The following is a 16,812-nucleotide window of genomic DNA, read 5'->3' as shown; positions in this document are numbered from 1 at the left end:
ATATTTTATTATTACACCACATTGTCGGATTTACACCAAACTTGGTAAGAGTATTACTTAAGAGGGAATCTCCAGATGATTAACATTTAGAGCTGATCAGTCTTGAGGGGGCATTGGGGATGACCTATGCACACAGCATGCACCTACAGAGCAGTGTCTATGTTAGGCTGAGGTTTGTCTGCCTGCTGAACACAACAGGAATTTCACGGTGACAACTACAGCCATTGTTGCCTCTGCTCCTCTGTCACACTCTCTCTCACACTCTTTTCATTTCTCACCATGTCAGTGGCCTGTTAAAACATCTATAAAGTTTTTACCGTCCTGCATCAGGCAGGATTCGGAATAAAATCGGTTCCTCTTTCGCTGTGCACAATGCCATGATGAGCATAAAACTTTCAGTAGACAGACAGACGAAGGTAGTATTGCCTGCTTGGGTTACAGTATATACACAATGCATGCAGGGTATGCACCAACCCTCAAATGCTTTTCATTGTTTTATTCAGACATAGGCATCAAAGAAATTTCAAAAATGCTTGTGGGATTTTTGGCATCTGATCCACAGTGTCAATGCTGCGGTTGAAAAAGAACGGTACAAAGGATTTTAACACTTATTTTGATGCAATCACATAGTTTGGTTTATCTATTCTGTTATAATCTATAGTTATTCCCAGAAACATTAAGCGAGTCCTAACCATTCGATTCAGACAAAGTCATGTACATGTACAACTAATACCTTGGGTAATGTTGCATTACATTACATTTTGCTGACGCTTTTATCCAAAGCGACTTACAATAATGTAAACCTTTTCACCAAAAACATGGACGATGGCATTTAAACATGATTACCATCACAGTAGACGTGACCTGACCCAGTGCCAGGGTTGCCAGGTTGACCCTGAAGAAGAAGAAAAAAACACTATAAACAACGTCACCAGTGACTAATGCCTAAAAACATCAAAGTGCTCATTTGCATTAAAAAAACATTTCCTCAAATCCTGTTGAACGTCTCTCATTACATATGTATATTCATTTGTATTCAAATTACAACTTTAATTTAGCCGCTAATTTGCATATGCAAAATATCGATTCGATGCAGGCCCCCAATATTTAGTTATTTATAGTTTTATGTGTGTGCATATATATATAGCTAAAAGGAAGCAATATTATATCCACCAACTGGCTCCTTTGGACTTGAAGGAGCAGCAGCTATACTCTGAGCTCCCCGTAGATGTCTGAAATCTGCACCACCTAAGACTGAGCCCCATCTCAGTTGTTGTACCCACAATCACATTCTTCACTACCCAGACAATCCTTTTCTTTACAATGTATTTCACAACCTCTTCTCTAGTACATTTTTTTTTAATTTTGTTTCCTATTTTTATATTTTTTATATTTATGCTTGCACAAAACATATCACAGCAAATTCCTTATATGTGTAAACCTGCTTGGCAATTAATCTCAATTCTGATTCTACTTGGGGCAGCTTCATGCTAAGCTAAGAAAACCGTAATCTGTCTCCAGCTTTGTACTTAACGACTGATATTGCTCTGACAGTTTACTCTCTGCAAACAGCAAACAAGCACATTTTGGACTTTCTAATATTTTAAGACAGACTATTGTAGAGGAAGAAAATGGACTCACCCCTCCACATGAAGCCACATGTTGTACTGGTCACACAAGTCCTTCAGACGGCCCAGCTTGTCTGTGTGGCCGGCCCCAGGGGTGCCTGGGAAATAAACACATACAAGTTACTCCTCTTAAGTCCAAATTAACATATTTACACTGCAGAAAAGCTACTTATCTAGTGTTAAATTAACATTGCTGAAATTGTACTACATGAAAACAGATTGCAAAGTTAAATCACTGATTGTCCTTCACCTGCATTGGCAATCAACAGCAAAGGAAGCTTTCCAGCGTCTATGTCCTCTTTGATGAGTTTGTCCAACAGGGCAACATCCTGACAGTGACAAACAGGTTATAATTTTCATTTGAACTATCTAACTTACATCTGGATACGTGTCTCTTTCATATACTCTCCTACCATTTGGTGTTGGGACCCAAAGACGGTGTTGCATGGGACTGTGCACAAACTGGACAGAGGCAGGCCGAGCTGTCGACACAGACACTGACATTAAAATCTCTTTCTATTATTTATGCAAAACGGTAAAATATGTTTGACTACAATGGGGTCCAAAAGTTTGAGATTTTACCAGAATTGTAAAAAGTGGTCTCAAGCTTCTGGACCTCACTTTATATCAGTCTTACAGTAATCACACTGCTTCCAGGTATTTTAAAAAGCCCTGACTGAGAATGCTTGTTTTTCAATCCCTCTTTGTATGGGATGTGAATATTCACAGTGGTAGTAGAAGAGTGGATCAGCGACTGTTCTGTGTGATGCTTTATGTTTAATCTTTCCTACCTGGCTGCACAGGTGCTGTCCCAGACCAGGCCTGCAGGTAGCACTCTGGTAGATGACGGGCTGTTTGGAATTGAGAACTGCATAACCTTCAGAGGCATATTCTTCATAGCGGTCATTGATGACCAGTCGACACACTTTGACTAGGCCATCTCTGTCATCCTCATGGAAGCAGGCTGAACCATTCTCATACCTGAGAGACAGATTCGATGTGTTGAGTTGTTCAGACTTATTACAAGGAAAACTAGAAAGGCGCTTGGGCACCATATATGCCACGGCCAAGGCTAAAACCCTATCTCACCATGTTAAAAAAAGTGAAACAGATCTGAATAAATGGGCAGATCCAGGATTTTTTTTCACTTTCTTTAACATGGTGATATAGGGTGTTAGCCTTGGTGTTATGCAATATCTGTGCATGCTTCTTATTTTGAATTACAGTATTGTATCCAAGAGAAAAAACTGGTTCATATGACCATTTTTATCACCCCTTCCACTCTGTAGCCAAGAGTAAATGTCTTTATTTATTTGTAGCAGATTTGTAATAGGTACATTTACTTTTTAACGTTTCATTTACATTTTATTGGACGATTGATTGTTGGTTTTCATTCCATCAGTTCTTTCACCTGTCTGTTTCATGCCTGTCTGCAATCCAAATTTCCATCAGGAGAATAATACGGTTAAAATAAGAATAAACAATAATGAAATTATTAAACTGCATATTAATTATCTTCAGTGTTGTTGAGCGGATCCACTCATCTTATTGAACACAATTTTTTCTCCTGACCTTTTCTTTTAAGGCTTACCTAAGGTAGGCCTTCTCATGGCTTGTTTGCACAGTTATTGACTGTGCAAACAAGCCATGAGAAAAACAAAGACTTAATGAAGTCATTGTTGCAATACAGTTCTGTTTGTGGTAGGTTTATTATCAGGAAGCTGAGAATACACTGGCATTTACAGTAAATACACACTGACAAACCCTTCAATGCCTAAGTGCTCATCAGTCTGAGACTTTAAAGAGCTGAAACCTATGAGCTGGTACAACTGGCTGTGATAGAAAGCTACTGAGCTCACACTGGTATTAACTGTGTAGCCATCATGTCACCAACACATACAGAGGTGATTTCTACAGACCATAAGTTGTTGCCACAATGGTACCTGAAAAGTCTGCAGAGCCAGAGTGTGGTGTCAGACAGGATCCGAGTAGTCAGCTTCCGCAGTCGCTCTCTGTCCAACACTGAGATGTAGGCTGCCAGGCTGTGACCCAGCAGCGCTATGTGACCCTGTTCACCCACATTCTGCATCCTACTGGAGACAACAAATAGCAGCTTTGTCATGCACTTTATGTCAACTGCCTCCATTTATCTATCTCCATGGAGCAGTGTGTGTTGATCTCCGATAATTTACATGCAAAGCTAATGTCACACAACATAAACTGTTCTCCTCACTGTGCTTCTTTCCTTCCTTGTAGCAATCAGGCCTTACTAAGGTATTGTGTCTGTAGTGTCTACAATTAGACATGCAATGTACAATAATCAATCGATCAATCAATCAAACTAAGGCGTCATGACAGGCCTGATATGACTCAGCTTTTCCACACCTTAAAGTACTGCCATCATTAAAAACACATGAGAAATTGCATCAACTTAACTCATAGTTATAAAGAATTCTATATTGTTAAGAATTTTCCCAGACGAATTTGATTTGGAAAAGAAAAAATGTACCAAATACAGGTCAGTAACAACAGTAACAATCTGCTGACAGTGCTATGCAGTGTTCAGTATTATGTCATATTTTATGCCTCTACAGCAGCGACAGCTGTCCCTTGTGGAAACGACATGTCAGGAATGCTGTGAGAAATTTGCTACAAAGGTTCCCTTGGACTCAAGAGCTGTGTCTCAATTTCGAGGGCTACATCCTTCGGAGGCTGCATTTGAAGATCAATTGCATCACAGCGGTGTGACTAGACTGTCAAATGTGTCCTTCCACCCCTGAGAAACGGAGGCTCCACCAGATGAATCCTTCCCGGCTCGGGGAAGTGATTATAGTTTAACTTAGTTCTACTTACTGTCGGCAGGGCTTGTCCTCATTCTCTTCCTCTTCGTGAAGGAGGTTGTGAACTAAGTGCAGTATAGTGGCAACATCCTGACCACTGCACAGGAGACACAAAGGAACCAATAATCAGCTTCAAACTCTTGCCACTTTCCAACAAACCATATACAATGTACTATCAACCTCAAGTGTATATAGAATGTATAGTATTTTTTAAAAATATTAATATTCATCAGATAAAAGTAATAAGCTCCACAAAGGAGGTTCTGTTTTGACTGCTGTTTGTCTTTAAGCAGGATTACCGAAAAACGATAGAACTGTTTTTAATGAATCTTGGTGGAGGGCTGCAACACGAAAGAAGGTATTAAACTTGGACAAAGGGGCGGATCCAGGAATCGTTTAATGCTTCAACATTGTGAGATTGGGCGTTTTTTACTGATTTCCCATGCAATAAGTAAAGGATCGTGTTGAAAAACAAATTGGGCACATTTAAGGGACTGATATCTATGATTTTGCGCAATTTGGTGCAGGTTGATTGCATTTAATTGATTGACTGATTGGGTCTTGGCAGAAGTCTGTGCTCTATTGAGTGCCATTCTAGTTTTACTTAAAAGGGTGCGGCACTTAACTTGAATAGTGAGTATATAGGGCCACCCGGCTCAACTATTGGTACACCACTGTATAAACGCTGTTCTACTTTTTAGTTTTCTTTTCGAGAGAGCAGGTGCCATGCACCATACTGGAGTGGCTGCTTTTTCACCATGCTGTCACCTCCCATATGTTTACTTGTAAAAAAAGAGAAGGTAATAAAGAAAACGAAAAAGTGTGTACACGCCCTTGGCCTACATGAATATTTACCTTTGTGTCCTGAAGTGTCTGTTTACCCTTCAAATAGCCTACATTCTGATACAGCTGCCAGGTCCACGCTGTCACCATTTTAATCTCTGAAGGCTTTTCAGGTCTTTTTAATGGTCTAAAATGTCTCATATTACCAAGTGAATCAATCAATCAATCAATCAATCAAATTTTATTTGTATAGCCCATATTCACAAATCACAAATTGTCTCATAGAGTTTTAACACGGTGTGACATCCTCTGCCCTTAAGAGAGTGAGAGTAAGGAAAAACTACTTAAAACCTTTAACAGGGTAAAAAGTACGTAGTAACCTCAGAGAGAGCCACATGTGAGGGATCCCTCTCCCAGGACGGACAGAAGTGCAATAGATGCCATGTGTAATGGAGAACATCAGAAAGATAAGGGTATTTTCAGCATTGATTAGAATAAACACTAATGAATCAGAGTCAGAGGGCTACAGTCTGGCTGTGAATAACTTTAAATTCCATGCTGGCCTGTTTGTTTGTAAATGTGTGTTTGTGTTTGTGTGTATGTGTTTGTGTGTGTGTGTCTTACTCTCCCTGCAGGGGTCCAGGGATGCTGGTTCTGCTGAAACGTCGGATTTCTGTTCCCGTCTCCAACTCTCTAAATAAATCAACACCACAGACACATAGAGATCTAAAGTACAATCTAGAACATTATATAATGTTGAATTCATGTGCTTCTTAGCTAGAAATTCAAAATTGGATGCCATTCATTTTTCAAATATTCTCTTTGGTTGTTCTAGCTGAAAAAAATTGAATATCCATTATCAAGAAGACTAACAGAGGCAGCATGGTCAAAGTGAGTCTATGATCTAAGATTCACAGGATCATCAGAAAGTCATTTGTGTAACTTGTTCTTCTTGTTGTTCATTTCCCTACTGTGAGATTTGTAGACAGCAGCGTCTAATCTTACCTCTGTCCATCTCCCAGAAGCCTCATGGCTTCACTCAGATTCTTGCCCACTTGAGCCAGTGTGAAGTCCACCATCATCTAAGGTGTGTGTGTGTGTGTGTGTGTGTGTGTGTGTGTGTGTGTGTGTGTGTGTGTGTGTGTGTGTGTGTGTGTGTGTGTGTGTGTGCGTGTGTGTGTGTGTGTGCGTGCTAGGAGAGAAGTAAAGAGAATATTAGGACAATCATTTTAAAATCAGTTTACAGTGAATATACACACACACATTTAAATATTTAGACACACTGGCATTGTATTGACAGCATACATCTACGTGTAAAAATCTAAAATGTGTGTTTATTTACAAGTTTATATGCAGGTCAATAAACAGGAGACAAAATTAAGCCATAAAAAGACCAAAATAAAGCTGTTGTATCCCATTCAAAGCCAAACTCAATTGTCTGTTACCGTCACTTAAAGGAAACACATTAGACCTGTGATACACTGTCCCCTTCAGGCCCCAGTTGAATCCATCCCTCTGGACCTTTTCCATTGTATAGAGTAATATGAGATGAAATGAGAACAGACAAGTAGCAGTACACTACCTTGTGTCATAAAGACTGAGAGAAGGTTGACAACCCCTTCCTCTTAAAACAAAGGTAAAATAAACTTTCTATGTAATATTTCTGTGCAGAAAACCTCAAAATACACAAGTGTTTGTGTGTGAGTGGGAGTAAAAGGCTAATCACCTATCTTTCACTCATAGCAGTTTCATATAGTCTTCAGTTTTCACATCATTGTATGACTAAATCTGGTCACTGCAAATATTGATTTGATAATGCTCTGTTTCTCTGTTTGTGCCCGAAACTTTGCTCAGTATTGTACATGTTTATCAACAACACAAAACTCAACACTTCAATTCCTTATGTGTTTGAGACTATAATGTGGAGCTGGTCCCCAGAATGGCTGTGAAATGAATCTACTGTTATCCCTTACTTTCAATTAAATTGTATTTGTTTCGGGCCAAATCATAATATACATTACTTCAAGTCACTTTACATAGAAGGTAGCGACGTTAAAAAATATAGAGAAACCCAACAGTTCCCACAATGAGCAGCACTTTGGCGACTGTGGAGAGAAAAACTCCCTCATTAACTGGAAGACACTTCTAGCAGAGGCTAAAACTTGGTTAAGTTCTGTATCTGTTATTGTGAATTAATGGTGAATCTCTTGGTGCAGTGAGTGTGTTCACCAGCAGTTCAAAGTCTTCTGCCTTCTGCGTTAATGCTACTAAATGGTCTGTATTTACAGTATACAACCCTTTCCTAGTCTTAATGACCACTCAAAGGGCTTTACAGTACAGTTTGCCATTCACCCATTCACACACACATTCATACAGTGCATCTATTAGCAGCACTTTTTTGTTCTATGAGAGCTATTAAGAGAGCTGATGATAACCACAAGGAAAATTAAAAGTGTATACAAATTACAAATGTTTTCAATTTCTCATAATTACAAACCTCATCTCCTCATTACACTGGCAAATAAAAGCTGAACAGGTTTCCAAACTTGATGGACTGGAATTTAAGGCTTTGAGGCTCTGCTGCTGTAAACACATTCACTGTATTGACTTTGGACAGTGGTACAATAACAATCGAGACATGACCCGCTATTTAAAACTGGCTGAGCCACTTTGTGATTGTCCTGAGAGAGATAGTTCACAGAAAAATGTTATTATGCTACCTACTATTGCGGCCAACCAATCGTCCAGATGGCAGCATTGTAATCAATGCCCAAATACCCAATTTTAGAAAGGCACACAGTATTGACTTGAAACTTATCTCACAAATCCAGCACTTGCATAATGTGTTAAACAGTAGAAAGGCATCTTCCTTTTGGATTTTGACTGTATAAGTCTACATTTAGTACACAGCCTTGCAGGTATACGCAATACTCAAGTACCACATAGAAGGCTTAGAACATTTAGCATTTGAGCTGCTAGTTGTTAGCATTCAGCCATATTACCTGCCGCGGGAGTTCTCGCGATAACTGTCTACATCCCCCCGTCGGCCGATGCTGCAATACACACTGTTGTATCACAGCTGCAGACGTCGCACCTCCAGTCACTCTTCCTCATCTCTGGAGATTTCAACCATGCTTCCCTGTCTTCCAATCTCCCTACCTTCACCCAGTATGTTGAATGCCACACCAGGGACAATAAAACACTGGACTTACATGTATGCAAATGCCATGGATGGAAAACCTAGTTCGTCTGCTCCCTGCCTACATAACGTTGAATAAACAACCCCCAACCAAAAGGTATATGAGGAAATGGTCTTAGGAGACCAGCCTGGCACCAAGGGACTGTTTTGAGGCCACGGACTGGGAAGTGCTGTGTGGGCCATTGACAATCCAACCATTGCATAGCTGACTACATAAACTTCTGCATGGAGAACACTGTGCCCACCCGGATGGTATCGTGCTTCTCCAACGACAAACCCTGGGTGACCCATGCACTAAAGGCCCTACTGAACAAGAAAAAGGGGAAAGCAGGGGATAAAGAGGAACTGAAGTGGGTACAGAGGGACCTAAGGTAGGAGATAAGGAAGGGCAAGGATGGGTACAGGAGGAAGTTGGAGGAAAGCCACCAGTAGAACAACACAAGAGAGGTGTGGAGAGACCTCAAAATCCTCTCCGGCCACAGCAAGGACGGTGGGAGGGGCCCAGAATTTTGGAGACAAGGAGTGGGCAGTTGAGCAGAATTCGTTTTTTAACAGATTTGATTCTGTCCCCGCGCCCTGACGCAGGGAGCAATGACACATCCATTGTCGGTCGTGTAACAGAGGGAAACAAACTGCAGTACAGGGGGGGTCATCACTGACTTTTTCCAATGGTTTTAACTAAATTGCCCTCACAACAATGCCATCAAGACAATCGAGATGGTGACAGACTTTCATAGGAAGTCGGCCCAGACTACATGGAAGAACATCCCGGATGTGGACATTGAGATCGTAGGGGACTACACATACCTGGGTGTTCACCTCAACAACAAACTGGACTGGTCCACCAACACAGACGTCCTGTACAAGAGGTGCCATCTGCTGAGGAGACTGAGGTCCTTCAGAGTCAGCAGGACACTATTAAGGACTTTCTACGACATTGTGGCGGCTTCTGCAGTGTTTACGTCATTGTCTGCTGGGGGTGCGGATGTACTGAGAGGGACAGAAAAAGACTAAATAAACTGGTTTGGAGACCCAGCTTGGTCTTGAACTGGATTCCACGGAGGAAGTGAGTGAGAGGAGGATGTTAGCAAAGCATAATTACATCATGGACAACACCTCTCACCCCTACACGACACTGTGGGGACCCTTAGCAGCTCTTGCACACACAGAGCAAGAAGGAATGCTTCTGCAGGGCCTTCATTCCCACTGCTGATGTTATTTGTGCAAATGGCATTCCATGTGTGGCCAATGTTTTAATCTGTTTGTGTTATTAATCATTAGTATTTATTCGTAAACCAGACTAAACTGTAAAGACATGCACTGAACTCAGGAGAATCCGCTGACATTCTCAGGAGGGGCTGTATGTGAAAACGCAAATGTCCAAGTGAGAGTTGGACATTCTCCGTTTCTCCGGCCAAAAACATGTGATCTGCACAGCAGAATCAATTAGTTACATCCTGCTCTGCCTGCTGCCCCACCCCTCGCCTGAACACGCCTGAGCAGAGAACCTCCTGCTGTGGGGTTCATGTGTGGAGGGCAAACTCCAGAGAAAGTCCAGACCCACATCTTTGGACATTGTTTGGAGTTCATGTGTGAAAACAGCTCAGTTCGAAACTGACTCAAGGACTTGACTTGTCTTGACTGAGGTGATGAAGGTGTTGGAGTGGTGAGTGGAAAGCTCCCTGGCATCATCAGCCACTACATTGCCTTTATTTTTTTTCCTTTACAACTCACGTAAATGTGTCCCAACTGACTTTCAATACATTGAGTCAAGAGCGGCTGCAATGAAATAGATGGCTATCAGAGAAAAAGACAGAGGCTAGCTATCTGCGGACACACAACGTCACACAGCTACATAGTACACAACTTCGCACAACGTCACACAGCTACACGCACGCAGCGTCACAAAGCTACACGCAGCGTCACACAGCTTCACGCAACGTCACACAGCTTCACGCAACGTCACACAGCTACACGCAACGTCACACAGCGTCACACAACTACACACAGCTACAAACAGCTTGACTCAGCTTCACTCACAGCTACACACAGCGTCACACAACTACACACAGCTACAAACAGCTTGACTCAGCTTCACTCACAGCTACAAAACAGCTACACACAGCAACACTCAGCTTCACATAGCAACACTCAGCTTCACATAGCAACACTCAGCTTCACATAGCAACACTCAGCTTCACATAGCTACACACACAGCTACAAACAGCTGACAGAGCTGACAGAGCTCTCTCTCTCTCTCTCTCTCTCTCTCTCTCTCTCAAACACACACACACACACAGTTGACAGCCTCACCGAGGTGGATCTGAAGAGACAGAATGTGATGGAGTATCTTCAGCAGGTTCCTGCAGGTTGGGACTGACACGTATTTACTGCTGCGGCTGCTGCACCGTCAACATACCGGACACTGCACTTCCTGGACTGACGCGCTACGTGGGTTCCACGCTGGCAGCGTTGACGTCACGCTCTGTCACAGAGCCTGACCGGTCACCATGACGACGACGTAAGATTTATTTTTTTAAATTGTACATTGTATTATGTTATATACATTTTGTTGAGCTTCGATTTGCTTTGTTATCATTAAACGGGGGAATTGGCAAATAAACAAATAAATAAATAGATAAATATATACATAAATATCATATACAAATAATTCCACTGGGGCTGTGACAACAGGACGAATCTGATTGGACACCTTCCACAGGAGATCTCTGATTGGCTGTTGTCTTTTTGACTCTGCCTTTAATGCTGTTAAAGTTGAAGAAAGTTTCTTATTGCACTCTGACCTTGTGTGAGGTAAGTCATGTCTCCCTCTCTTGAACTCTGTATTTATCCAGCATGCTAACCTCTACAATTCAGCCTCATAATTCAAGTTTGAAATGATGCTACTGTAAAATATGAAGCTGCTGCTGTTAAATGTTGATAATGTGCTGGTTTCTGTGCTGGTTGTTGTGAAATGTATTTATTCAAATGGGATAAACCCCTTGAGTTGCACCAACTGGTTTTCAAGAGGTTGGTTGCTTTCATGACAAATGAGGGAACATTGTTGACGGCTTGTCTTGTGTTTTCTGCTGCTTATATTGATTCCTGTGGTATTCTTGTCATTTAATGTTGCTATTTAAATGAATGAGTGATACGTGATAGCGTGATGCTAACTCTAACTACAGTATTTAAGGCAAAGTCAAAAAGACAACAGCTGCCACTGCCAATCAAATTCAGATTCACATTCAAATAGAAGCATCTGGTTGCCATGGTGACTGATGAGGGAAGTTTTGCCTCTCTCTCTCTCTCTCTCTCTCTCTCTCTCTCTCTCTCTCTCTCTCTGTGTGTCTCTCTCTCTGTGCCAATTATTTTATATTGAATGTCTGTCAATAGATCAATTTCACCTAAATCTTCAACACTATTTCATGTTGTCACCTGCAGACAACTGTTTTTTGCCGCCAAGATCCAGACGAGAGCAGAATATTCTTGCGAGAACAAATCCTCGACAACTACTATTCGACAAGAAGTCAACAACCAACCAAACAGACGAGAGGAAACTGAATCAACTCTTTGAACTCAAGTTTTTTCCGTGCTTAATCAAGAAGAAGTTCTTGTCTCCGTTGTGAAATATGCAACAAGAAGACACTGTGACGAGCCTCAAAGCCGAACTCATCCGAGCCATGGATGAGATAAAGGCTCTCAAAGATGGAACCTCGTCTCTGAAGGAGCAGGTGGAGCAGCTGCAGGAGCAGCTGAGAGAAAAGGATGGTCTCGTGAAAAAAGAGACCAGGAAACGACGTAATCGCTTCAGAGCCTACATGGACTGCCTGTTCGAGCTCACTGAGTGTCAGGCCAAGTGTGGGAGACTGGAGGCAAGTCTGCACCAGGAGCCACCTCAGCCCGAGACGAGCTGGAGCAGAGAGGTAGAGGTGGAGAAGGAGAACCAGGTTCTGAAGGAGGAGGTCGACCTGCTGAAGGTCGGACAGAGGAGACTGGAGGATGAGCTGATACACAAGAACCAGCTCATCGTGAGTGCTTCTAAGGAAAAAAGAGCTCAAACCAACGCTTACATTGACTGCCTCGCCGTGCTCACGGCTAAAGAAAAGGAGCTGAAGAAGAGTCGGGCAGAGACGCTCGAAGTGAAGCTGCAGCAGACTCGATCTGAGAGACTGAGCTGCAGAGAGGTGGAGGCAGAGACGAGCTGGAGTAGAGAGGAGGAGGTGGACAAGGAGAACCAGGCTCTGAAGGAGCAGGTCAACCTGCTGAAGGTTGGACAGAGTAGGCTGGAGGATGAGCTCATGACCAAGAACCAGCTCATCATGAGTGAAACCAAAAAAAGGAGAGCTCATACCAACGCTTACATTGACTGCCTGGCCGTGCTCACGGCTAAAGAACAGGAGCTGAAGAAGAGTCTGACAGAGGTGGGTGAGATTAAGGGTGAGGTGGGTGAGATTAAGGGTGAGATAAAGGCCCTCAAAGATGGAACCTCGTCTCTGAAGGAGCAGGTGGAGCAGCTGCAGGAGCAGCTGAGAGAAAAGGATGGTCTCGTGAAAAAAGAGACCAGGAAACAACGTAATCGCTTCAGAGCCTACATGGACTGCCTGGTCGAGCTCACCATGCTGTAGTGCCTCGGACCCCTGATGTTGTGTGTGTACTGGCTCCTAGCAACAAGTTGACAGCCAGCAAGACACCTTGTGAGGCAGGTGTCGAGTTCGGCATGTACTTGGGTGCTGTTCGCAGTCGCTGGCCAGAGGTATGTTCATTAAAAAATATATATCAGTCATTATTATTCCTAATATTATTAGTTTTGTTGGCTTTGGTAAGTACATTTTGTCATGAAGTAAAATAAAACTGTTTTATTAACAACCACTGTTGTCTTTAGGTGTTTGTCTTGGACTTTCCTCCACGTCTGACCATCGATGCCACCTGCACCAAAGCCACAGGTTTCCCCAAGGGCATCATCTCCTCCTATTTCCAGCATCGTTCCTAGACTGGTTGTTAAGGGGAAGGTCAGCGTTCCACGCCGGTCAAATCCTTTTGAGTGGACGGTTGTTGGGAACGACAGCAAGGTAATAGTTTCACATTGAATAGTCTCTGAAAAGTCATGTTTTTTAAGATGTTTCTTATTAATCATCAGTTGTTTAATACTATTTATAATATTGTCATTACAGCAGTCCATTTGTGCAATGAAGAGAAAGCGTGGGATGGATGAGCAGCAGGTATGTGTCATAGTTAACTGTAGCTCTTTATTGATTGTTATTTGCATGGTCAGCTTTTGAATAAGATGCATTTTAACTGATAGTGGTTCTGTCATTTCACAGGTAAACACATCTTCAGGTGTGGAGGAGTGTTCCATACTGTTGAACCCGCGCAGGTTCAGCAGTGCTGTGCTTGATGCAATGGATCATGTGGTTCCATCCCATCTTTCCAGCCCTTCCTGTACAGATGTTCCACATGTTTCAAAGGTAAATTGCATGCAAATCAGATCTGCTAGTTATAGCATCTGAATAAGTATTCACTAAAGGCTAAAATAGACATATGGTGCTCTGCTTGGTGTGGTTGTAACAACTATTTTGTTTAATTTAATTTAATTGTAGTAATTTGGGAAATCAGGCATAAAAACAAATATTGTAATTGTCTCTGCAGTGCATATAATTGTTATTTCTTTAGATGGCACGTACATCGAACCTGGCGGTTTCTCTGGAGGTGGAGCCTGTGTCTGCTGTGGCAGCCCCTGTGTCTGCTGTTGTCTCTGCTGTGGTGGATGAGGTAAGTTTGAGGTTGTGGGAAGTGTGTGTTTTTTCTATGCGGCACGAAAAGAACTTGTATTGCCATGCATGTACTTAAAGCCTGTGTAAAGCAAAAATGTTTTGTTTTCAGTTTATCACACTTAAATAAGTGTTGGGAACACATTAAGTTCAATAAAAAAAGGATTTGATTGAATATATGCAACTGCAGCAATTGTGGTGGGCTTGATTGTGTCATTTGCCCCCAGACTGTGTATTGTATATATGATTGTCATGATGGATTTATTCAATTGTAGTGTCCCTTTATTGCAGGTGCCAGAGATGGGTGTTCGTAAGCGACGCAAACCAAGATCCACCAATGGTCAGGTAATTGCTAACCCTTTTGATTGCAGATGTTCTGAGAAGTTTCAACTGGCTGTTGTAACTGGGACTGGTGTTGGAGCAGCAACAGCATCAACTGGTAATGTGAGCGCTTCTCTTGTTTGTAGTGTTGTGGCTGCTTTAAAACATGTTTCTGTTCCTGTGTGCACGTGGGATGAAACTGATGTAGATGAGGTACAAGTTGAAGGGATTAAGTTGAGTAGATTTGTTGTTGAGTCGTGGCAGGAAAGTGCTGCTAAACGTAAGGAGTTGTGCATGTTAATTGAACAGCAAAGTGTGTTTGGCAGGATGTGGAGTGTATGTATTGGTCCCCCACAGGTAAGGTATTTTGACATGGGAAAGGAGAGTGAGTTGTATCAGGAGCTGCAAGAAATATTGTTGAGGGATGGCATGTGTCTATTGGACCTTCAGGGTTCACCTGTTGCTGTTATTCATCACCATGACTATTTTGTGGTAGTTGATTGTGGAGCACGTAATGCGTCTGGGTTGGCATGTAGGTATGGCAGGTGTGTGGCTGTTTTTAATACATGCCTTAATGACCTGATGCTCCATATCGTGGCTTTAAAAAAGTCTTTAGGTGCTCAGTGGTATGATATTATTAGTATTTCTGTGAAGACAGATGATGTTACAGTCGACACAGAGAGTGCTACAGTTTGTGGAGACAGTGATGTTGACATCAGTGTTGCAGCTCAGGTTATAGAGGATTGTAGTTTTGTCAGCCCTGAAAGTCATGTAAGTTCTGTCAGGGGAACATTTCATCAGGGTGACAAGCGTTTCAAATATGGCAGACAACAGTGTATGGCTATAAGTTTGGTAGGAATAGCAACACATACATTTGAGAGCGTGTTTTCATGGAGGTCTTACAATCTGGACAAGGTTGTGGTTTTAGGTGACAAGCTTTATACATGTTTGAGGGATGGCAAGTTGATTAGTGGTAAGTTTGAACTGTTGTGTGTTCCAGATCTTCCCACACAGTTTGTTGTTGATGGACACAATGTTGAGTTTGTTTATGGCGACTATGTATCTGGAGATGTTGATGTTGTTGCGGGAGAGCTTATTGCGGCAGGTGTGCACAGCAGTTTAAAATGTGGACTAGAAAAGATGTGTATGAAATATGACACATGCTTTTTGACATTAGGTGCTAGTACATGTGCAATCATTGGTCAAGATGGACGTTATGCAGTGATTGACCCCCATGCACGCAGTGTGGATGGGATGGTAGATGAGAATGGGCAGAGTGTTGTTGTATACTTTGGTTGTCTAGATCCTTTGTTTGATCACATATGTCAGTTTTCAAAAGCTATACCCAAAGGGCGGAAGCTGTTTGAGATTGCAGGTGTTTGTGTCAGTAGTAAAGGCTCAACTGAGGAGCTTTGCATGTCCTTGGGTCCAAGACTTAATCTTGAAACCAAAGGGAATGAGCTAGCTTGTAGTTTATCTCAGAAGACTACTGTTGTCTCCAGTAGTATTAAGAAAAGGGTAAAGCGAAAGATTGCACCGGGGTTAAGTTTTGAATCTAAGAAGGTGAAAATCAGTGATGTTAATGTTGTTGTTGACGTTGATTCAGATGTTGTTTTTGTCACTGATGTCACAGGTAGAACTCTGCAGTTCAATCTTTGTAGTGACGTTGCACAACTTCTGTGTAAAAAGTTAAATGTAGAATCAGAGAAAGTTGATGTAGTATCTTTACAAGTTGGCGGGCTAGGTGTTCCTTGCAAAAATGATAAAATTGTTGCTGATGGTAATTGCTTCTTTCGGGCAGTTAGTCAAGCTGTGTGTGGTACACAGCAACATCATAAAAAACGACGGTCTTCTGTGTTTAAGCAGTTGCAAAAACATGTTGGGAAATACGACAGTGTCATGAGAAGCGAGTATTCTTCAATGTACCTCAGCATCTCTAGAATGAAGTATGTTGGTAGTTGGGCCACAGAAATTGAGATTCAAGCAGCAGCAGATTGTTTAGGAGTAAATGTTTTCCCATATAATGAAGGGCGCTGGCTTGAATATAGTTGCAGGTATAATGTGTTGTCAAATCAGGGGATTTATTTGGAGAATTGTAATGGTAATCACTTTGAGACAGTTGTTTGTGTTCGACAGCTTCATGGGCAAAGTTGTTATGGCTACTGCAAAGTGGGCATGTCTTGTCACAGAGGCTATAATTTAAGGCAGCAGGGTAAGGATAAAGGTGTTTGTTTAGATGGTGAGCATTTGACTACAGTTTCACCTTCAAGTTG

At 42.0% G+C, this 16,812-nt stretch overlaps 1 protein-coding gene across 5 annotated transcripts in view; it reads right to left on the bottom strand.

Moving 5' to 3' along the window:
- pdxdc1 (pyridoxal-dependent decarboxylase domain containing 1) overlaps nucleotides 1-10,895 on the bottom strand; it is a 29,690-nt gene extending 18,795 nt beyond the window's left edge. Inside the window, exons 1-10 of one of the 5 annotated variants that reach the window (XM_034593209.1) lie at nucleotides 10,764-10,895; nucleotides 6,257-6,359; nucleotides 5,876-5,944; nucleotides 4,482-4,565; nucleotides 3,572-3,721; nucleotides 2,420-2,609; nucleotides 2,042-2,110; nucleotides 1,879-1,957; nucleotides 1,642-1,726; nucleotides 847-895 (exon numbers count right to left, since the gene is read on the bottom strand). In XM_034593209.1, the coding sequence (XP_034449100.1) occupies nucleotides 847-895; nucleotides 1,642-1,726; nucleotides 1,879-1,957; nucleotides 2,042-2,110; nucleotides 2,420-2,609; nucleotides 3,572-3,721; nucleotides 4,482-4,565; nucleotides 5,876-5,944; nucleotides 6,257-6,333 (852 nt within the window). In that variant the 5' untranslated portion in view covers nucleotides 6,334-6,359; nucleotides 10,764-10,895. Of the gene's footprint in view, nucleotides 1-846; nucleotides 896-1,641; nucleotides 1,727-1,878; nucleotides 1,958-2,041; nucleotides 2,111-2,419; nucleotides 2,610-3,571; nucleotides 3,722-4,481; nucleotides 4,566-5,875; nucleotides 5,945-6,256; nucleotides 6,444-10,763 lie in introns of all 5 variants that reach the window. The other 4 variants (XM_034593210.1, XM_034593208.1, XM_034593213.1 and 1 more) reach the window with 4 other exon arrangements.
- Between the last annotated feature and the right edge of the window lie 5,917 nt (nucleotides 10,896-16,812).

Source organism: Hippoglossus hippoglossus, chromosome 8 (genome assembly GCF_009819705.1).
Source record: "Hippoglossus hippoglossus isolate fHipHip1 chromosome 8, fHipHip1.pri, whole genome shotgun sequence".
In the NCBI taxonomy this organism is placed as follows: Eukaryota; Metazoa; Chordata; class Actinopteri; order Pleuronectiformes; family Pleuronectidae; genus Hippoglossus; species Hippoglossus hippoglossus.
This window is presented reverse-complemented; position numbering and strand designations above follow the sequence as displayed.